Source organism: Equus caballus, chromosome 9, assembly GCF_041296265.1.
Source record: "Equus caballus isolate H_3958 breed thoroughbred chromosome 9, TB-T2T, whole genome shotgun sequence".
In the NCBI taxonomy this organism is placed as follows: domain Eukaryota; kingdom Metazoa; phylum Chordata; class Mammalia; order Perissodactyla; family Equidae; genus Equus; species Equus caballus.
Genome location: NC_091692.1, coordinates 6,214,971 through 6,237,568, shown reverse-complemented (window position 1 = coordinate 6,237,568; position 22,598 = coordinate 6,214,971). Strand labels below are relative to the sequence as shown.

Here is a 22,598-nt window from a genome sequence, read left to right as displayed (position 1 = left end):
GAAATAGGTTGACTATACAGAAAGAAGAGGGAGGAAAGGAGAAGAGGGGAACAGATGAGCCTGTCTTTCAGGGTCAACGGCTGTAGTGGGAGATGTGGGAGACAAGAGGAAGCACGCTGTCAGTGCAGAGATGCTACAGTTAGTTTTAGACACCATGAATCAGAGAGATCCAAATAGGAATTTATATATTCACTCACCACATGAGCATTTACTGAATGCTTATTACGTGGACACCTCTTCTGTAGATACTTGGGATATTACCACAATCACTACAGGAGGTTCTTTTTTTTTTTTTTGGTGAGGAAGATTGTCCCTGAGCTGACATTTGTGCCCATCTTCTTCTACTTTATATATGGGATGCCGCCACAGCATGGCTTCATGAGTGGTGAGTAGGCCCATGTCCAGGATCCAAACCTGCGAACCCTGGGCTGCTGAAGTGGAGCACATGAACTTAACTTCTACACCAGTGGGCCAGCCCCAGGAATTCTTGTTAAATTGTTTTATTGAGGTCATATTGGTTTATAAAATTATAACTGTGTAATTTCAGGTATATGTTATTATATATCAGTTTCTGTATAGACTGCATCTTGCTCACCCCCAAGAGTCTAGTTTCTATCCGTCACCATACATATGTGCCCCTTTACTCCTTTTACCCTCCCCCTATCTCCTTCCCCTCTGGTAACCACTAATCTGTCATAGGAGTTTTTTTAATTGCCCTTTGCCACTTATGAGACCATAATGAAGTATCATATTGAAATCCAACTCTATAAAACATTTCCAAACCAACACACTTGAAAGTGGTCTCCTTCTTCAGAATTCCTGTACAATTAGCTGTCTGTACTACTCACAGGGTGTTTAGCACATATGATTACACATACATTTCCCCCCTAATGTCAAGTTTTCAATCAGATAAGTGGATTGAGAGCAGGTATCATTTTAGATATTCTTTGAGTCTCCCACAGTACCTCATTCAGAGTAGGAATTCAATAATGCTTTAATTGTTAGGCCAAGGGAATGTTTTTTCTTTTATCTTCTATAAGGATCCATGTTTTCCTAGCCTTGTAGACCAGAAGGATCACTAACATTTCACATCCAGAACACATGGCTACTGTAAAAGGAGCCACAGAAGCTAAGTTTGCCTTGGACTGTGAAAAGGAGAGCTGAATAATGGCAAGGGCCAAGAAACTATTTAGTATGCCACTTTCAATAGCAACAGTTTTACAAACAGGAAGAGGCAGCATAGAAATTGTAGCAAAGGAGTACCCAAACGACAAACCCAAAGTAGGAACTAAGGCACCCAACAGAAGCACCTCTAGGCTAACTGTTTTTAGAAACATTAATCCTATTCTGAAAGTCATATAAATCCCTACAGACATTAAAATAAAACTCAAAGGTCTAATTATTCTCTCCAGAAGCTTTGCTTTTTCAGGTTTCCTACGCTTGATGACTATTCCAGCTGATATAGGTATAAGGATGAAAAGGAGTGTTGACGTGATTTTAGAAACGGGAATATGAAAGGTACCTGATAACCCTAACATTCTACTGTATATATAAGAATTGGCAGGCATCATTATCAGGGCCAATAACGTTGACGTGCAAGTCATCAAAATGGCCAAAGTGATGTCTCCTTCTACAAGCAGAGCAAAGAGATAGCCCCCACCCCCTCCTGGGCAGGTGCAGGTCATTATAAATCCAAACGCCTGTGCCTCAGGCAATGCCAAAATCTGAGTCAAAAGAAATCCACAAAAGGGCATAAGAAAAAACTGCGTAACTGCCCCAAGAATTATTGGCAAAGGTTTCTTCCATACTGTTTGAAACACCTCTAATTCAATCTTGCAACCAAATGCACATTTATTTAACAGTATCAATGGCAGAAAAATCATTAGGATATTTCTATCAATACGCATTGATGCCTGGAAAAGATCATCTTTTCTCTGTCTGAGCACTTTGACTTTGACATTCTTTATTTCTTCAATGAGTCTTTCTTGCCTACCTTCAGAATCCCACAGCTGAATGGTCAAATTCGTCTCTCCAACTTCATCTGTTACTAGGTTTATGGTGAAGTTTGTAACATCCGATAAGGTCTTGGTCACATTCACCACTCGCAGCATTTTCGGATCTTCTAGTTGCACAAAGAGGTAACTAGAGTTTGGCCATTTATCCTTGTAACTTGATCTTACAATGATAGTTTCTTCAGTCTTTGTGAAAAATAGTATTTCAGTCTTTTCTATAGTCAGAAAACTGAGAAATGATTTCCTTGCTTCTCCCAGAGTCACAAACAACAAAAGCAGTACAATAAAAAGTTTTCTACTCATTTTGAAAGCCTGAATAAATCATATATGCAAAAATGTTTTTAAAAAAGCCCAGAACAATCTTCGTACCAGTGTTCCAGTGACGGTCTGAGGTTGTTAGCTAACAGTGATTTTCGCTGGATCAAAGTCCAGCAGGAGGGACCATGCCCTTCTCAAATACAAAGCTACGTAGTGAGTGACACAACCTGTTTAACCTGTAGTTATGAAAATGCAGAAGCCCTAACATTTAATAGGTTCAATTTATCAAAGCAGAAACCCAATCTCTTAACTGTTGACTTCCTCATTTCCTCTAATGAAAAAACAGCTGTCTATTTACCTGAACTTAAAACCTTAGTGTCATCATTTTGAGTTCTGTTCCTTCCTAAGGAAAATCTACATTAAAAGCAGGCAGGATCCAAAAATCTACACTAGATACTGAGGAGGCCTTCTGGTGGGTGTTATTATTTTCTTCATTGAAGTCAAATCAAACCAATAATTACTGAATATGTTTGCTGGGGCAGTGAGGTAAGGGCCAAGTATACCAGTGTCAGCAAGCAGGATGCCATCTCTGCCCTCCTGGACCTTTGTCCCATCATTATCACTGCTTAACATTACTTAGAAAACTGCAGAGCCCATAAATTGGCCTTGCCATATCCTTAGGCTGCTAATAGTTTTCATACAACTCTAAAGAATGATTCTATCAGTGAGGCAAAAACTGAAACTGTTTCTGGTGTCCCCATGTGGAAAAGTTTCCTGGAGGGTTACCAGATAGCTTAGGAACCCAAGGAAAGCAGGTGGCTGGATGCACGCCAAAGGCACAGCCTGGGTAAGGGGCCACCGCTGCTGGACGCTTGGACTCTGACACAGGGGGCCAAAGGAAGGCCAGCGGCACTAATTCTAATCTCTTACACCTTCCTTCTAACCCTATTCCCTATTCCCAGCTGGGACAAGGACACTCAACTGACCCAACGTAGGTCAGATGCCTCTGCCTTGGCTGCCAAGAATAAAGGAAAATATCAGGCTTTTCAGACTTTAGCCTACAGACTCACAAAATTGCGTACTTCCCAAACAAGAGGGGGTTTCCAAGCAGAGAACACAAACAAGAAACCCACCAAAAAGAGCCACTACAGCTGTCTACAATGAGCCTACAGATCTAGTAGTCTCTGAATAGAACCACTTCCGCAGAGCCTTCACGCAATCGCGACACATCTGTGTTAAACACAACATTACTTTAGATCGTAAAATATCTGTGCCTCAAAAATTGTCAAAGCAATTTTTTATTGACATTTCTACAAGTTTTTAAAAATTCTATTTACGTAGATTAATCTTTCAAATGCAATAGACTCTGTATTTCATAAATTGTACTTCCACGTACCACATCAAGAAAAAAAGATACGTTATACCAATGAATCCAGGGGATGGAACTAATGTTTGTGTGATATCTCAGTTAAATTCCCAGGGAAATTGCCCAGTTTAAAAAGACAAACAAAACTGACAAAAACTTTATGAAACCAAACCCATCTTTACAGTTATGTGACCAATACCTTAATTCACAATTTTTGCAGCCCAGATCAAAGATGTGAGGAATGTAAGTTTTGTTTTCCTCAGATTCCTCTATCTGCAACCTTTCCCCTTCAGGTTCTGCAAGCCTTCTCCTCATTTGAAAACTGCAGGGAATAAAATCTGACAAATCTGGGAAAAACAATAATCTGTCATTCACATGTACTTACTGATTACATCTAACTGAAGCTCATTTGTATCACAGTGTTGTTACAACTATTTATCTGAATTTAACTTTTTTTTCCTACTTGTGGGTTTTCTACTTATAATTCTAGTTACCTGCAAGCAGGTGGAAAGAGTGGGGTGGGGGCAGACAAACTCAAAAATTTCATTAAGTATACTTACCTGAAAGTCCTAAATGAAAGGCTGAGAAAGTTGTCTGATTCCAGAGCCTTCTTCTCTTCAGGAGACTGCTCACGCTGCAGCCCCCAGTCCCAGAGACTCTGAATACGCTGGTACCTGAGTCTCTTCCAGACTAGCGTGCTCCACTATCTGGGATGGGGCCTCACTCACTATTGACGTGCGTCCTTCTTCCTTCCGCGCTATTTCATGTCTTTTCTGTCTCATCATTAACAGGACTCTTCTTCATCCTCCCTAGGTTTAACTGAATCTCTGCCAGGCTTACCTCCCTCGTTCTCAAGCCCCATAGGTATTTTCTCTGGTATATTTAGCTTTAGTTCAATTCTTGAGTCACGTGTTGATCACCTACTATGTGCAATTAATTATGTCAGATGCTAAGGTATTAGTTTGTATTAAAACTTTCTGGTATCTGAGAATACATTTAAGGATTATTTCTACTTCTGATCTTACAGTTTCTGATAAAAGAGCTATTGGAACATAGTTATACTTACTATCTATTCATTTGGCACTTGCCACACTGATTTGTATTACTGTTGTAAGTATGTACTATACATCTCTTTATTGTATCCACCATGGCAATTAGAATCAAATCCTTACATTTAGTAGGTACTCAAATGACTATATCAATAAATGAATGTATAAGCACCTGATAAAAGTGAGAAGTTATCTCCGTTCCTTGCACTAAACTAATACGAAGAGTCTTCTTTATCAGAGATACGCCCCAAAGTAGTTAGGTGACACCAAGAAAATCACCTCCCCTTTCTAGGCCTGAGATTCCTCATCCAAAAACTTAGAAGAGTGAATGAGATGACCTCTATGTTTCTATGATTCCTATACACACATCAATTTATACATCATGATGTAGGCAGACAGTAAGGCTATCTTCCTGGCCCCATGATGCTATGCTTGGTCATGGGACTTGCTTAAAGCAAAAGGGATACATCTGTCTTCTAAGAGTCAACCCACATGTCCGTGAGTCAGCTCTTTCTTCCTCTGCCATAAGAACGGCAATGTCCCAAAAAGGAGCTGTTCCTTCAGCTTAGATGCTGGAGTAAAGACGACACAGGGTAGAGTCACAGCCAATCAACAGCTGACGTTACTCCAACGAGACATACACCTTTGCTGTTGTCACTACAGCCAATAAAAGCTAACTAAACACAAGAGTTTGCTAATAATTTAGGGTCAGTTCATAGTTAAACTTTAAAACACAAAAACTCCAATTTAATAGAAAACTGATAATATAAATTATTACACAGTGAAAATAAGTTAAAAAGCGACTTTTAAAAACAAAAAAATATATAGTATTTTTAATAAAGGAAATTGACTTAACATAGAGTTTTCCTCATGATTTCCGGCTTGAATCCTTTACTGACTATTCCAAGTAAGAATCAACATTTTCTAAAAACTGTTCTTCATCATTAAGATATTCCAAGATAATACTTCCACCATTATATAAAGGACAGTCCTCCTTAGCAATCCAAGTTTCCAAAGTATGATCCAAGGGTAAGGCTTCTCCGGAAGTAAGGTGACACAACCTTAATTTCTGTTAAGAGAGCAATATATCATACTGTGATAAATAAACAAGCTTGTATAGAGAATCCTAAAAATTTTAGGGAAAAATTATTATAACCAGTTGTTACCTTAGCTGTCAATTTGTTATTGTCATTTTTAAGACTGGCTAAAGAAGCTGCGAAGTCTATGACCTTTCCAATGCTCCATCGGTGGCAAAAGAACATTGGTTTGCTCTTCTCTTTGCTCCCCTTAGGTAAGAAAACCTGAAAATAAATTCTTTCTGTCTGTAAAGATAAAAAGTTAAAATACAGATTATGTACATGAAATAGATGTCTGTTTTTGTCTGGTGACATCTCTTTGTCTCTTCTTCAGGGAAGAGAGAGATTACCCTCCAATGACGCAACTCTTAGTGGGAATACCAATCAGTGCTCCAGCATCTATCCAAACGCATAGGCATGGGACCCAAGACCCTGGGCAGAGTGATCTGTGCAAAGACAGGCATGGGACCCAAGACCCTGGGCAGAGTGATCTGTGCAAAGACAGGCATGGGACCCAAGACCCTGGGCAGAGTGACCTGTGCAAAGACAGGCATGGGACCCGAGACCCTGGGCAGAGCGATCTGTGCAAAGACAGGCATGTGACCTAAGTTAGGCCAATTATGGTCATTTCCTGGGATTTTATGTTCAAAAGCTGGCGGGGAGGGGTCCTCATTTTTGGAGTTAAGTTTTGCTGAATTAAACCTGGGGTTGCCTGCAGCCATCCCTCATGCCTCTCAGCCATTCCTGAGGCAATGTGGAAAAGCTTCCTCAAATGGGAACGGATGATTGGGGCTGGCCCAGTGGTGCAATGGTTTAGTTCACACATTAAGGCCGCCCAGGGTTTGCTGGTTCAGATCCCAGGTGTGGACCTATGCACCGCTCGGCACGCCATGCTATAGTAGGTGTCCCACATATAAAGTAGAGGAAGAGGGGCATGGATGTTAGCTCAGGGCCAGTCTTCCTCAGAAAAAAGAGGAGGATTGGCAGCAGATGTTAGCTCAGGGTTAATCTTCCTCAAAAATAATAACAAATGGGAAAGGATGAGTCCAACACAGAGAGAGAGATAAGTCAAGGAAACAGATTCTTTCAACAGCATTTGAGTCCTGGAATTCGGTCATCCCTTGAAACCACATTAATGCTACTTCTCATTACGTTAAAAAACAATTGTTTCATTAAGCTAGTTGGTATCAAGCTCTGTAACTTGCAATTGAAAGATTCATGACACATATAAAGTTTCTTTTCATGTGAAAGACCTCACTATGTATTTAGAGACAGCAGGTTTTTTGAGAACAAAGAAATAAGAAATCAAACAGGATAAACTTCTATAATCTTCAATAAAAAGGCTTAACTGGTTGGAAGATGGATTTGAGAATCCAGCCCGCAGAATGCAACACAGACATAAAAATAGAAATTATAAACCCCAAATATATGTTTCCATATTTCCAAACTATAAATCTAAAAAAGAGTTTCAGAAGAGAAGAAAAGGAATGGTGGAGAGGCAAAATTCAGAGATAAAATGACTATAATTTTCCCAAAGTGAAGAGACAAAATTAAAAATACATCTCAAGGGCCAAATTGGATAATTAAAATACATCCACATGTACAAACATGGCACAATCTTAAAAGCTACCAAAAAAAGATAAGATCACCCATAAATCAACAAGAATAAGAGTGACAGCAGATGTTTCCTCAACGATAGACAACAGAGGCCAATGAACAGGATATGGAAAGAGCTGATAGTCTAAGAGACAGTCCCGCCCAACTGAGGGTAAAGTAAGGGCACTTTCAGACAAAGACTTAACGAGTTTACCAACAAAGACTCTCAACGAATGAGCTACTAAAGAACGCACTTCAGCAAAGATAAAAGTGAGTCCTGAGGAAAGGAGAAACTCAAAAAAACATGTAGGTAAATTTAAATAGCTACTGACTCAAAAATAACCTTTATGTGTGAACAAAGATGATGGGATGGGAGATATTTAACTAGATAGGCCTATCAAGTTCCCTGTCTTACTATATTAAAAATTAAAAATGTAAGCACATGCCTGTTATCACTATTATTATAAAACATTCTATTGGAGATTCTAGATAATATAATAAAGTCTAATAACTAGTACATTAAAAAATAAAATTAAAGCTATCCTTATTTGTTAATGGGTGTGAATGCATACCTAGGAAGTCAAAGGCACTAGTAGGGAAAAAAAACCTTCTAAAATTGTTTTAAAAATTTAGTGATGTGGCTGAATAAGACAAACATACAGTAATGAAAACCTTTTTCTCTATATTAGCAGTAAGTACCTGGAAATAGAGGTGGGGGAAATGAAATATTCAGTTCACAATAGAAAAAAAATCCATAAGATAAAAAATAAATAAGGAATGGGGCTGGCCCTATGGCATAGTGTTTAAGTTTGGCACATTCTGCTTCGGCGGCCCAGGTTCGTGGTTTCAGATCCCAGGCGCAAGCCTATACCACTCGTCAGCTGTGCTGTGGTGGCAACTCACATAGAAAGTAGAGGAAGACTGGCACAAATGTTAGCTCAGGGAGAATCTTCCTCAGCAAAAAAAAAAGAGAAGAAGATTGGCAACAGATGTTAGCTCATGGTGAATCTTCCTCAGCAAAAATAAAGGAAGAAAGAAAGAAAGAATAAGGCTATAATGAAAAAAAAGATAAAATGTTACAGAAGGCAATAAAACATGATCTGAATAAATGAAAAGACAAAGTTCTCAGATAGGAAGACAATGTCATAAAAGTGCCAATTCTCTCAAAATTAGTATATATCATATAATGCAAATCTACTAAGAATCCTTCAGGAATGGTCCTCAGTCAGGACTTGCCAATAGATGCTGCTAGGAAACTGAATTTTACTTCACCTAGTTCATAGAAGTCACTCAATAATGTATTGAGAAGGTTTTCCATCATTTACTTGCACATGGTGAACAGGGAGGAGCCAGAATTCCCAGTACAAAGAGGAAGAGACCAAGAAGGTCTAAAATTCTCTTGAGAACGGCAGAAGAGGCTTCTCAGAACGGGCAGAATCCTCACCTCCTATAGGCACTATTATTCACAGCTTACATCCTCGTGGGAAACTCTGGGGGACATGGCAAGCCACAACTCTAAGACCATGCAGTGTTATCTCCTGCTTTTGATAATGATTTGTCTCAGTTTCTACACTTTTACCTTTAAAGAGTCTATATTTGTTAAAAGTATCTGCTGGAGTCTGTCACTCACAACCTTGTTCCATTACTAAAAGAATAAAAATCCCAAGAGATACATATTTTTAAATTTGGATATAATAATCATAAGGTTCACATGGACGAATAAAGCAAAAACTGCTAAGAAAAAGTATGGAAAAACTACAGATGGGATTGGCATTATCATATGTTAGAACATTCTATAAAGCTACTGCATCAAATCAATTGGTATTAACATATGAGTAAAAAAATAGATGTGCAGAATAGAATAGGAAACCAAAAAACAAATCTGGTATAAATAAATTTTAAATTTTTCATGAAGGGGATACTTTGGTATTTCAATTCAACGCTGACTTGTTTAATAATTGATGATAGCAAAACCAGCTAAAGAATTGGAAGAAAATAACAGTGGGTCCTTAGTTCATATCATATGCTAAAACCAAATTTCAGATAGATTAAAGACAGATGCAAAAAAACAAAAGTCCTAGGGTGTGGCCCCGTGATGTGGTGGTTAAGTTCAGTGTGTTCTGCTTTGGTGGCACAGGTTCATGGGTTCGGATCCTGGGCATAGACCTACACCACTTGTCAGCCATGCTGTGGTGGTGTTCCACAAATAAAGCGAAGGAAGACTAGCACAAGTGTTAGCTCAGGGCTAATCTTCCTTAAGGAAAAAAAGAGGAAGATTGGCAACAGATGTCAGTTCAGGGCTAATCTTCCTCAGAAAAAAAATTAATAAACAAAAAAACAAAAAAAATAAAAGTCCTAAAAAAAACCAAAACAGGAATGAAAGACACACCTTAGAAAAATTTAAAATACTGACATGTCAATGAGATACATAAGTGAAATCAACATATTTTTGATAGATTAAAAAAAATTTTCCAAAGCAGATTGATTATAGATAAAGGATTAACGTCTACTACAGTCCAAAAGTTTCCATAAGTTGACTAAACAAAATAAAAAGACAAATAACCCAAAAGAAAAATGATCAAAGGTACTCATGGGCAATTCAGAGAGGAGTAATTCCAAATGGCCAACCAACACATTAAAAGATGTTCATACTGTACCGCAGTCAAGGAAACACAAGTTAAAGCATTTAGGGGATAAGTTTTTACAGCCCTGAGACTGGGAAACATTAAAAAAGTATGGCAACTGCTCCTGGAAACCGTGGGAGGAGAGGGGCACTCTCACGACGGCCACAAGAGGCGGGGCACTAAGGGGCAGGACGGCAGGGTCTCACCACCCAGTGATCTTACACAACACACCTGCAGATTACTCATCTGTGACATGAGGACAATCATACATCACAGGAGAGCTGTGAGCATTAAAAGAGATAAAAAGTCTAAAGTCACAAAACAATGCTTGGCATATTGTAATCAGTCAACAAAGGTTGATTATTACAATTAATGTTGGTAGAAACACGAACAGTTGCAACTTCTTTGTAAAACAGTTTGGCAACATCTATTAAAATGTAAAATACACAGACTCTTTGACCCAGAAGTACACTCCTGAGACATTATCTCACAGAAATAAAGGTACCGGACTGAGGCTACTTAGCGTAGTAGTCAAAACTGGAAACGAAGTGAATGTTCACCAATAGGAAAATAGCAAAGTAAGTCACAGTACATCCAACCACAAAATACCGCCAAGCTCTAGAAGAAAATGACTTAGAGCCATACCAGCTCACTTGAGGGAACTTCTGCCAGGCACTAACGAAAAAGATATACAGAGATAAAGATATGTAACCTACCTGAAACCTACTTAATTTTTATTCCAACATCATAGTACATATTTAATATCTGTCTCACCTCATTGGAATATAACTCCATATGGAGAGAGACTTTGTTTTATTTACTGTTCTATCCCCAGAGCCTGATACATGACAGGTATTCAAAGTGTGTTGACTAAATGACTATGACGCCATTTTTATAAAACAATGAGAAAAAAACACTCCTTATGTCTTTGTATACATATACAAATAGAATACATTTCCACGTATGTAAAATTATACACACGCACACACATACCTGGGTGTGTGTGTATACATATATATATAAGTACACATATGTATACACACACACACACACACAGACACGAACGATGCAGGGGAAAAAGTTCTACCTATAGGATTGTGGACTGCTCCATGACAAGCTGTTAAGTGTGTTGAGAACAGGGTCTCTGAAGCCAGCTTGCCTGGTTTCACTTTGTAGTTCTGCACTTACTAGCTACACTACTAGCAAGTTACTTAACCTTTTTGTGCCTCAGTTTTCTCATATGTAAAACAGAGACATATCTCACAAGCTTGTTGTGAGGATTAAATGTCCTAGAAGAGGGAATGGAACAAAGTAAATGCTATAAAAGTTTTCACTGTTAGGTTTTGAGTAATAAAAGAATTGCAAAGTATAGTCGTGCATCACTTAACGATGGGGATACATTCCGGGAAATGTGTCACTAGGCAATTTCTATTATGGTGAACATCATAGGGTATACTTACACAAACCTAGATGGTAGAGCCTACTACACACCTAGGCTATATGGTACTAATCTTATCAGACCACCATTGTGTATGTGATCCACTGTTGACTGAAACGTTGTTATGCAGTGCATGATTGTAATGTGAATAATATTGGATACTTTAGGGCAGGCCCTCTCAACTTTGTCACTATTGACATTTTGGACTAGAAAATTCTTTATTGTGGGCACTGTCCTAGGCACTGTAGGATGTTTAGCAGCATCCCTGGTCTTTACCCCCTAGATACCAATAGCACCCCTATACCCAGTTTAACAACCAAAAATGTCTCAAAACGTTGCCAAATGGCTTCAAGGGGGCAAAATCACCCTCATTTGAGAACCACTGCTTTAATGCAATGGAAATAGGCACAGGAGGGTGTGTTTGGTTTTTCCTGTTTACATCTTTTAATAGTTACAATTGTTAAAAGTATGTACTACCCTTGCAAATTTAGAAACTTCAAATGAAGATTTCAAAAGAAGAAAATATTAAGGATAATTATATAATCAGTGATTTCTAAACCAGCAGAATCAAAGGGAATATAGAAAATTCAATCAATAGAAAAGATGACAGGACAGAGAAATAATCAAACGAAAGGGATGATGAGCAAAAATCATAAGATGGAAGAAATACATTCAAATGTACTGGTGATTACAATAAATATAAATGGATTCAACTCACCTATAAAAGAGAGACACTATCAAACTGGATTAAAATAACAAAGTCCAGCTATATGCTGCTTACAAGAGACATCCTAAAACAAAACAACACAGAATAGTTGAACATAAAGGGATGAAAAAAAGACATAAAAGTTAAATATTCACCGAAAGAAAGTTAGTGAAATATTATTATAATTGAAAATAGGATTTAAGGCAAAGTTCATAAAGAAGATATAACAATGAAGAAATTCCATGGAGTTAATAATACACAAATCAGGAAAACCATTAGAATTACAAGGAAAAAACCTGATAAAACTACAGCTACACTAGTAGATTTGAACACATCTGTCTCAGAAACTGATAGATCAGCAGACCAAAAATTAGTATGACACACATACACAAACACAGACACACATATATATACATACATACAGAGAGAGACTGCAAATGATAAAGCAATAGGGCAAAACCTAAGTAACTGGTACATTTGGATAAAGGATGTGGAAAAATTCTTTGTACTATTCTTGCAACTTCTCTGTTTGAAACTGTATCAAAATAAAGTTACCAAAAAACACACCAAAACAAGTAGGTTGAAAATAGGTAAGTTCACCACTCAATGTGAGAAGGTGGAAAAATATCAGAAAAAATCTAAACAGAGAAGAGGAAATAATATAAAAGCAGAATTTAGTGAAATAGAAAGCAAACAAACTATAGAGAGCTCAATAAAACCAAAATATGGTTCCTGGAAAAGACCAAAATATGAATAAGTAAAATAAACACAAACCTCTAGCAAGACTGTTCAAGGGGAAAACAAAGAAAAGTACAAATGAAAAATATTAAGAATGAAATGGAATGACTAACTAAAGACATAATAGAGACTTTGAAACATGAGAGAATAACTTGAACAACTTTATAACAATAAACTGTAAAATCTACACCAGATAGGAATTTTTAAGAAAAATACTATTTACCAAAATTTATTTCATAAGAAACAGATTATCCAAATAAAACAAAAACTATTTAACACTTTGAAATAGTAGTTAAAATTCTCCCCTCAAAAAAGTCAACAGAGGGGCCTGCCCGGTGGCACAGCAATTAAGTTCACACGTTCTGCTTTAGCAGCCTGGGGTTCACTGGTTCAGATCCCAGATGCGGACCTACGCACCGCTGGTCAAGCCATGCTGTGGTAGGCGTCCCACATATAAAGTAGAGGAAGATGGGCATGGATGTTAGCTCAGGGCCAGTCTTCCTCAGCAAAAAGTTAGCTCAGGGCTAATCTTCCTCAAAACAAAACAAAAAAAAAGGCAACAGATCCAAAGGTTATACCAACCATCACCAAACCTTCAAAAACAAATAATCCCTACCCTCTACAAATGTTTCAAAGAACAGAAGAGGGAAAGCTACTCAACAAATTTTACAAGTATAATCTTGCTACGAATGTCACTAAACAACACTAAATAATATATTACCAAATTAATTTAGCAGTACATTTTAAAAGAATTATATAACAGAGTCAAAGGGTTCATTCTGGAATATGTGAGTGATTCAACAACAGAAAAATCAATCAATGTGATTTATCACAGTGATAAGGGGAAAAACCCAACATGATCATCTTACTAGATATAGGAAAAAAACTTAACAGCAAAATTTAATAACCATTCATGATATATATTCCCAGCAAACTAGGAATAGAAAGAAATGTTACCTGATAAAGGCTACTATCGAAAATCTACAGCAAACTTAATATTTAATGATGAAATTTTAGAATAATTTGCATTAAAGTCAGAAACATAATGAAGATGCCTGCTATCATCCATATTATTCAGCACAGTTCTGGAGATCTCAACCAATGCACTAACACATAGAAGAAGAAGAGGTAAGAAAATTTGAAAAAGCAAAAAACAACCATCATTTGCAGAAGATATGACTGTACGGAAAACATCCCAGAAAACCTACAACCTGTGGGAACTATTAGGAGTTTATTTGCTGGATAGAAGGACAACATACAACAACCAGCCATAACCAATCAGGAAAACATACTTTTTTGTAAAAAGTTATCATTTACAATAGCAGCAAAAAATTTTGAAGAGCCTAAGAATAAACTTAAGATATATAAATATGTGTGCTGAGCACTATGTAATGTTATTTAAAGACACAAAAAAAGACCTAAATTAAGTTGGAAAGATAAAAACCATAGACATGGATGGGAAGAGTCAAACTTATCAACTGTCTCTAATCTAAAATTCGGCACAATTCCTATCAAAATCACAATTTCACAGAACAGGACAAAGTGATCCTAACATTTTTAAAAAAGAATAAATGGTCAAGAATAGACATGATTGAAAGCAAAGAATAAGGTGGAGAGACTTGTCCTACTTATTATAAAGCTATAATAATTAAGATAAATTAATGCAAAGGTAAACAGACCAAAGAAACTTAAATGAGATTCCCAAACTAGTCCCACAAATCTAGAACAATCCGGAGTAAGTCAGAGGCGTCATTACAAGTATGAACTCTTCTATATCTTTTGTCATGACAACAGGTAACCCATTTGAGGGGGGAAGAAATCTCTATCAATATTTACTTGTAATTAAATTCCAGATGGAATAAAGAGCTAAACAAAAAAAATAAAACTTCTAAATTTTTAAAGGAAAATAGAAGAAAATAACTTACTTCAGAAAGCACAAATCTTAAGAAAATCATTAATAAATTTGAGTATATTAAAATTTCATAAGTCTGGACCACTAAAGAGATCAAAAACGAAGTGAAGACAAGCCACAGACCAAGAGAAGATGTATGCAACACATTTAATCAAAAAAGGATTAGAATTCAGAATATATAAAGAATATTATAAGCCTATAAAAAGGTGCCAACAACCCAAGAGAAAAAAACGGGCAAAGGATATGAGCAAATAATTCACAGAAGAAAGTCAAACAGCCAATAAACAAACGCAAAGTAGCTGATCTTCACTAGTTACAAGAGAAATTCAACTTGAAACCTCAGAGAGGTATCATTTCACATCCATCAGATTGGTAACAATGAGTACCAGCCAATGTTGACAAGAAACACTGAAACTCTCAGACACCACAGGAAGGAGATAAATCAGTACAACCACTGACAAGAGAAAGTTGACAATATCTAGTAGAGCTGAAGATGAGCACAGCCTATGATTCAGCTTTTCTATTTCCAGGTGTATTCCCTCAAGGTCTCAATCCTTCATGGTTATAAAGTCAACAATCTTTAAAATAAAATAAAACAGAGTAAAAAATATCAGAGTAAATAGCATATAGCTGTAAGGCTAGGTATTACTTACTAAAGTGTGTTAAGGTATGTATGCATCTATGTTTATATGTACCAGGTTGTCATATAAAATGTAAGTGATATTATGGAGTTTTAAAGAGACTGCCCTAGAAAAATACTCCCACATGTACACAAGGACATTCACTGTCAAATAGTTTATAATAGCAAAAAACGGAAAAAATCTGAATTATGTTCATTAAGAGAACAAACTGTGGTATATTCATACTATGGAATAATGTGCAGCTATCAAGATGAATGGACTAAACTGAACGAATCAGCATGGATAAATGTTAAAAATATGATGCCAAGTGAAAAACCAAATAAGTTAAAGAAGGCTACATATGGTTCACTGCCATTTTTAAAAAGTGAAAAAATTCACAAAACTATGTATTATTTAGGCAGACACATACCATGTAATATTAGGAATGATACACATCAGATTCAGGTTAGCTGTTACTTGATGGGTGGGAAGAATAAAAAGGGGGCTCAAATATATTTGGAACATTTTTGTTTTTCAAAATCTCTAAGACCAACCTGTGGCAATGATTTATCTCCGTCAGCATGCATCTTTAATTTCATCAATGCTACTTTTGCAGCTGTTTCACTGTTTTTTGCACCTTTCCGTCGTTTACTTGCTGTTTCTCCTGTCTTGGAATCTAAGAAATAAGTATAAGCATATAAGCACATGAGAACTTTTACATTACATTTTCCAGAGTTTTATTATTATTATTTATTAATTATGGCCCTGAAACATATATGAATTACACATATTAGAGATATACAGAGACCATATTCATTTTTTAGGTATTATATTTACATGACCAATGGAAAAATACCATTGAGTTGATCTTAGTGATCTAGACATCAAAAAACTCAAATGTTATGTGCTTCTTTCCAACTTAAGCCTATTTAATCCAAAGCAATCACTAACACATCTACAGAGAATTTTTGGATTTGGTTATAGAAGATTTTAATAAAAGTACTATCCTTAACCTAGAACGAAAATCCTAGTGCCCTAACATGTTGGCAGGGAGACTGGTCTAAGTCACAGATGCATTCTTTCCTCAGATCTCAGATTATCAGCAGCATTCACAGAACAGCTGGCTAGGCTTCAAGTTTAGTCTTTAAAGAAGGCAAACCACTACTTCAGCTGCATGAATACCATTTCTAGCCATGATGGTTAATGGGCTAATAAAAGAGAACAGCAAAAGAGAACACCTGCTAGGGCACTTCCACAGCATTTCCAAATTTTCATTGATTAGGTAGGCCTTGTGAGAAATAATGTCACAAGAATGTCAAAAATCTATAGCAAGTTATAACCATCAGGGTTGTTAATAAGACCTTCCATAACTGGCAAACTGGCAAAGACACAAGAAACAGGGTCCCTGGAACTAAGAGTATACAGCAGTAAGGAATAACAAAACAAGGTTTCCAGATACTTGCCAATAATGTCTTTAACAAGTTTCTGAGTGGCAGCCATTCGAGGCTTAGGGATTTCCAGTTTTTCACATTCATGATCTGACTGATGACGGTGTCTACAAGCAACACAAGAGTGACACTAGTTCATGTATTTGCATATGCCTTAAACAGATAGGCAGAGTTCTGAATGGTCTGAGCAATCACCTCAGGCAAAAATTCTTCTCACAATAAGGACATATGACTGGCACAAGCTCTCTTTCAGCACAGTCCTTGAACGAGCATGGGTAGGAGGTATGCTTATCTGACTTCAGTCTCTCATTGCTTACAGTCACCTGAAAATGTAACAAGGGGAAATGGCATTATATTTCACATTTAAAGCAAATCAACAAATCTAGTTTAGATGTTCCTATCATTTTTCCATTTTGCGGAACTTATAAGAGCAACTCACTCTTGCGTAACAGATGATAACAAACGCCTGTGTGAGAAATGACTGCTGTGCTGACTGCTCCACATTTTCAGTTTTCCTGCTGTGGTATACTTATCTTCTAAGTCAAGCCAAAATGACTATTCAGTTATTCTTTATAATTTTAGTCTTCTATTTTCTAATAGTCCCAAAGATGCTCCATAATAATATGCTGAGGTAATCATCTTATCAACCCTCAAATGGCAAGTCATCCCTACTTTCTACACCAATTTTAGGTGGTTAAATATATGTAAGAGGACCTTTAAAAATTATGTTTATCCCTGATACAGAGGGCTAAAGCAGTTTTCATAATGATATACTATCCTCTATGCTGTATTTAATATATTACCAGCAAATATTACATCAGAGAAAGACAAGATTTTATAAGATTAAAGAAAACAAACCAACCAAGATATTTTGAGTATTAAGTAATTAGATTTTTAGAGTTGAATAAATTTAGGGAAATAATTGCTTCAAATCTATAATCAAAGGGCAGTCCCCTATATAAATGTTACATCTTATTAATTTCTTAACTATTTTTCCAAATTTGTTCCAATGTTCTAAAAGTAAAATTTTTATTTCACTATTTAAATAATGAGATCTAATTGAGAGAAACTCTATGAGAGACATTCTTAGAAATCAAATTACATCCTAAGAAAAAGGAAAGTACAGGGCAGATTTACAAGCTGTGTAAGAAACATCAGAATGTTTACTATGACTCTAAATGAGCATTTCCTTCTAATTAATCTGCATAATACCAACATGTTAGCTAATTTTTATTTTCCTCAAATAAACTACCTAAACTTCAAAGGGCCAGATTTTGACTGAAACTCTTTTAACCTAACTTTCTATAATCGAGAGGACAGATGTAAAACTCCCTAGTAAAGTGCTTGGTAAATGGTGGGCAGGAACAAATATCAACTGAAAAGTGTGAGGCAAATGCTTCTTTCCAGATGGAGTCAATTCAGCTTAACTTCCAGCCTCTCGCCCACCCAAGGCAGGTGGAGCAACGTATCTAATTGTCAAATTTGAGAAAATTACATTAGGCATGGCGGGCTCAGCTTTCTCTTCTTTCCTCTTAGAACCGAACTGCCCTCAAGGAGAAGGCCTAACCTGGTCCAGCAGTGCCGTGACTGCTGGGCAGTCTGCCTAATTTTGGATTTCCTTTGCAGACCCATTTGGCTCTACATTAAGCTCCATCATTCAATTTATCCTTTTTCAGGAATAAATACGATATTGTGGTTTCTATCTGCTAGTCTTTTTTAATCTTTCAATTTGGTCAGATTTAGGGTGGAGATTTTGTTGGACTACAGGTTTGTTCCTGGTAGTCCAAGGCTGACTGAGTCAGAACAATTTAATACAACAAAATCCTAACATCAGGCAGCAGTGAAAATGAACACAAGAGTGAAAGAACACTGGAAGGAGTAAATGATGAGGGTGTCAAAGCCATCGTAGATTCATAAATACAGATCCTAAAGCTGTAAAGCGGGTACCTAAACAGAAATGAAATGTAAAAAAATAAGAATTATAAGAATGAAAATTTATAAATACCAAGTAGACCAATTTTCCTTTAAAACAAACTAAGAAAAATAATAGAAATGAAGTAAGAGCCTCTTTATATAATCAGTTTAGGACGCCAAATTTTAATTTGCGGCATACTGATTGGTCTGAAACCTAATCAAATGCTGACTGAAAGTGCATAAAAACAAACATGTTTTATTAGAGAGGAGAATTATTAACATACCTCAGGACAGCTATGTGACTCCTTGCTTCTGTGTTCAAGGCTTAAATGATTTAAAAAAAAAGTGCTTATTTAAATCCAATCAAATAATTTACTTTCAGATAAATGCAGTACTTTGAGATATTTTAATAGTATCCTTAAGATTAATCACAATCACACTCATTAAGAACTCTGCATGTAAGAAAAAACTGAAATGCCAGATAAAGATGGAGCATCTATAGTCTCAAAAGTTTTAAAACACAACTGTTCAACTTCCATATAAGTAAAAACAATTCACTACTCTAAATCACCTTTGAGTGCTTTAACGTGAGAAAAATACACAGAATCCTCTGATTTCTTGTATTTCTCAAAGAACATCAGTAAAAACATTTCAAAGGAATGCTCCAGTTCTGAATTTTTACTTCTAATAAATTTTATTTACTTCTAATAAATCTTTCTGAATTATCCTCCGACAAGAATTTGTTCTTTCAGGGCTCTACTTAATAAATTAAATAGCTGATATATGAAAGTTTAATTGCAAAGAAAATACATTTTCCAAATTCCTTGGTTAGTTCTCCAGTTTTACTTTGCATGTGATGTGTGTGCAAAGGACACGTGGTACCCAGTTTCAGAAATGTACAGGTTGGGCTCTTTTCATTTTATTAATTCAAATAAGACTAATAATCATAACTGGTTCTTTGTATTGTGGATATCTTCTCTCCTTGTAATTAAAAGACACAAATATAACCTTTACATGACAGTCACACACAGAACTCCATTTCTGGAAGTTTAAAGATTAGCACATATACGTACAAGTAATCAGAGCCTAAGACTAGTCTATTTGATTTTTTTCCCCAAGTAATTATCATAATAAATATCAAAGGCTAAAGAACTATTTTAAATCATTTTGCTTTTCAGAAATAAACCTCATGCTACAAACACTAAAATTACTTCCAAATCTTGCATAAAAACTTACCAAAATATTCCTGAACAACCATCACATACAAATGGAAGAAAATCTAAAATTGAGGGAAAATGTTATATGTACTGGTCAGTATCTGATTTTGATTCAATTTTCTTAAGCAAGAAGAATCTTAAGGTACTGAAGCAGCTCTAAAGGAGAATTTTCCTTTTGGACCAATATCCTAGCGCAGCAAGCAGAGCTTAAACAAAAGCCCTCACAACCTCAAGCCCTCCAAAAGAAAGGAATTAGATTATCAGGAGGAAAATCTACATGCTAAGTCAGAAAAAAAATTGTTTATTGGGTTTGTTTTCCAGATTTACTAGGTGTTATTTTTGAGGATCGTATATTGCAAAAATCCTGCATTTGAAGTGAAAAATTGGGTTTCAATTCTGATTTCACTGCTTACTACCCTAGTAATGCTAGGCAAGTTACTTAATAGCAGAACTTTGGAGACTATATATACACACACATATATATATAAGTATATACCTATTTATGTATTTACTTCATATAGTATTTAGTATAGTATGTAGTGTATATTTCCACATATGCACACAAAAGCAAAGTTCTATTACTAGGTAATATAGAAATAAATAGATATAGAGGTCTGTATGTATGTGTTTGTGCATATACATGTGTGGGCCTATCTATATATATGCTATATCTACTTCACAGGGTAACTGTAAAAACCAAATGAGACAGACGTCAAAGACAAGAATAGTAAGACAGTAACTATAACAAAAAATAATTACAAAAATTAACTTGTGTTGAATATACTGAACTCAGAAAGATCCTGTGGTGGCTAGGTGGAGATATTTTCAAAGAAATTCCAGAAATTCAATAGATCCATTGACTGATATTGCAAAATTTAGTCCTGAATTTCTTCTTTCCTTGCTGTTGAGAACGACTAGGTTGGGACTAAGTAATTAACAACTTAGTTAAGAACTGAATTTTTGGAAAGTACATGAGAGTATCCACTCTCAGATGTGGCGACTGACCATTAATGGCCAGATACAGTGAGTCACTCTCTAAATGGCTTTCAGCGTACCTCATATGAAATTACAGTATACAGACAAGGGAGGCTGGATATAGCCGATCACATCATTTTTTCTAAGTGAAAACAAAAGCCATTGCACTTTCGAGAGAGCTACAATTGTTCCCCAAATTTCTCATCCTGCAGGGTATCTTAACCTGAAACAGAAAGAAGAGGTCTTATGATTACCCAAAGGGACCCCTGGATAATTCTGCTTGTGGGACAAGAGTGCTTCCTGCACCTGCGAAGTGGGCTTAATGAACTGTCTCCTGTTCCAACGGCATGATGCTCTAAGCACGTGTCATACCACGAAGGGATGTACATATGGTCAACGAGAAGGAAACTGAAGCACACAATACTCTGCAAACCTTTTATGCCTCTTCCAAATTGGAAAAATTGTACATGCTTGCTATTTCGAGACTTTTGGTGACCAACTAAATATCAGATGCAAACAAGGAGGACCCAGGGGGACGATTTAAAATTAGGATAATTTCCTGACACCTGACACCATCCTTTTATTCATCCAGAAGCCAAAGGAATTTAGGATTCTCCCCTAACATAATACTCTAAATCTTAACCCCGCTCCACTAGTCCAAAACATCTAGACTCCGGCCTGTGTTCAGATATTTACACTTTAAGAAAAAAGACACCTGAAGTTGGAAAGGAAGATGAACTAATCAACTGTGACACCCCCACACACCACCCCAAGGCGGCGGCAGGACCAGAGGGGAACCGGGCCCCAAGCGTCCGCCCCCCGGCGCCACGGGGCCTCTCCACGCCCGACCTCAGCGAGCGCGGCCACAGGTTCCCGGGGCCGCACGGTTCCTTCCAAAGAGACCGCAAGCCCCTTCCAACTGGAGCCCCGACGCCTCTCACTGCAGGCCCGCCCCGCCTCTCGGACTCCCGCGGCCTCCCCTCACTCTCCCCCACCCTCTGTGGAGGCGGAGCGGGGCCCGGGCCTCCTCCCTCACCTCGCTGCCGGCAATGCTGCACCTGGCAGTGCCGCCCGACGTCCAGCTCCGCCATCACTCGGCGCCGCGAGGGGCGGGGCGGAGCCGACGGGCGGGGCGACGGCGCACGCGCGCGCGGCGCCTGCTGGGAGCGCGGCGCCCCGGGGGCGGGGCCTGCAGTGGGGGCGGGGCGCGGGCCGGAAGCGGCCAGGCTGCGGTGAGGGCGCGGCATCCCGAGCGTTTGCGCGCAGGCGCCGGGTGAGGCGTCCAGGGGAGTGTCGTCCCCGGGCGGGAGGCCGCTGCCCGGCTCCTTCGGGAAGCCGTCGGCTGGCCTTCTGGAAGCGTGCGCTCTGCCGTTTCCCCCGCGCCGCCCGTGGGGCGAGGCGGCCGCGTCAGAACTGCCTTTTGATGTTTTCTGAATTATCGCGCGCGGCGTCGGGGGCAGGAGCGGGGGACCGTCGATGCCCGCTTCCTGCGCCCCGCGCGGCCCGATTATGGTCTTTAGAGTCGGCACCCCTCGCAGCGGGGTCAGCAGGCTTTTTAAAGTGGAGTGTTTCTTTTCCTTTTTCTTGTATTGCTTTTTTTTAAAAAAAAAAAAAAGATTGGCACCTGAGCCAACAACTGTTGCCAATCT

At 37.8% G+C, this 22,598-nt stretch overlaps 3 protein-coding genes across 5 annotated transcripts in view; all 3 read right to left on the bottom strand.

Annotated features, from left to right (window-relative positions):
* IMPA1 (inositol monophosphatase 1) overlaps positions 1 to 3,974 on the bottom strand; it is a 50,401-nt gene extending 46,427 nt beyond the window's left edge. Inside the window, exon 1 of one of the 3 annotated variants that reach the window (XM_014727930.3) lies at positions 3,836 to 3,974. The gene's annotated coding sequence lies outside the window, so the exon portion shown is untranslated. Of the gene's footprint in view, positions 1 to 1,993; positions 2,133 to 3,835 lie in introns of those variants that run through there. The other 2 variants (XM_070221388.1, XM_001489233.6) reach the window with 2 other exon arrangements.
* SLC10A5 (solute carrier family 10 member 5) lies at positions 1,002 to 2,315 on the bottom strand. Its single transcript, NM_001257077.1, has one exon. It carries the CDS (start codon positions 2,313 to 2,315, stop codon positions 1,002 to 1,004), a length of 1,314 nt encoding a protein of 437 aa, NP_001244006.1.
* ZFAND1 (zinc finger AN1-type containing 1) lies at positions 1,834 to 22,134 on the bottom strand. Its single transcript, XM_023648386.2, has 8 exons — positions 21,986 to 22,134; positions 19,994 to 20,036; positions 19,042 to 19,081; positions 17,039 to 17,166; positions 16,859 to 16,950; positions 15,950 to 16,071; positions 5,852 to 6,007; positions 1,834 to 5,754 (listed from the first exon to the last, which is right to left on the bottom strand). Exons 1-8 carry the CDS (start codon positions 22,038 to 22,040, stop codon positions 5,584 to 5,586), a joined length of 807 nt encoding a protein of 268 aa, XP_023504154.1. The 5' UTR covers positions 22,041 to 22,134; the 3' UTR covers positions 1,834 to 5,583.
* Positions 22,135 to 22,598: the final 464 nt, after the last annotated feature.

Coding starts and splice junctions, on each gene's coding strand:
- ZFAND1 (XM_023648386.2), bottom strand. CDS start 22,040: ATGGCGGAGCTGGACGTCGGGCGGCACTGCCAGGTGCAGCATTGCCGG. Junction 20,037..21,985: donor GCAGCATTGCCGGCAGCGAG/GTGAGGGAGGAG, acceptor CCTCAATTTTAG/ATTTTCTTCCATTTGTATGT. Junction 17,167..19,041: donor AGTCACATAGCTGTCCTGAG/GTATGTTAATAA, acceptor TTACATTTTCAG/GTGACTGTAAGCAATGAGAG.
- SLC10A5 (NM_001257077.1), bottom strand. CDS start 2,315: ATGAGTAGAAAACTTTTTATTGTACTGCTTTTGTTGTTTGTGACTCTG.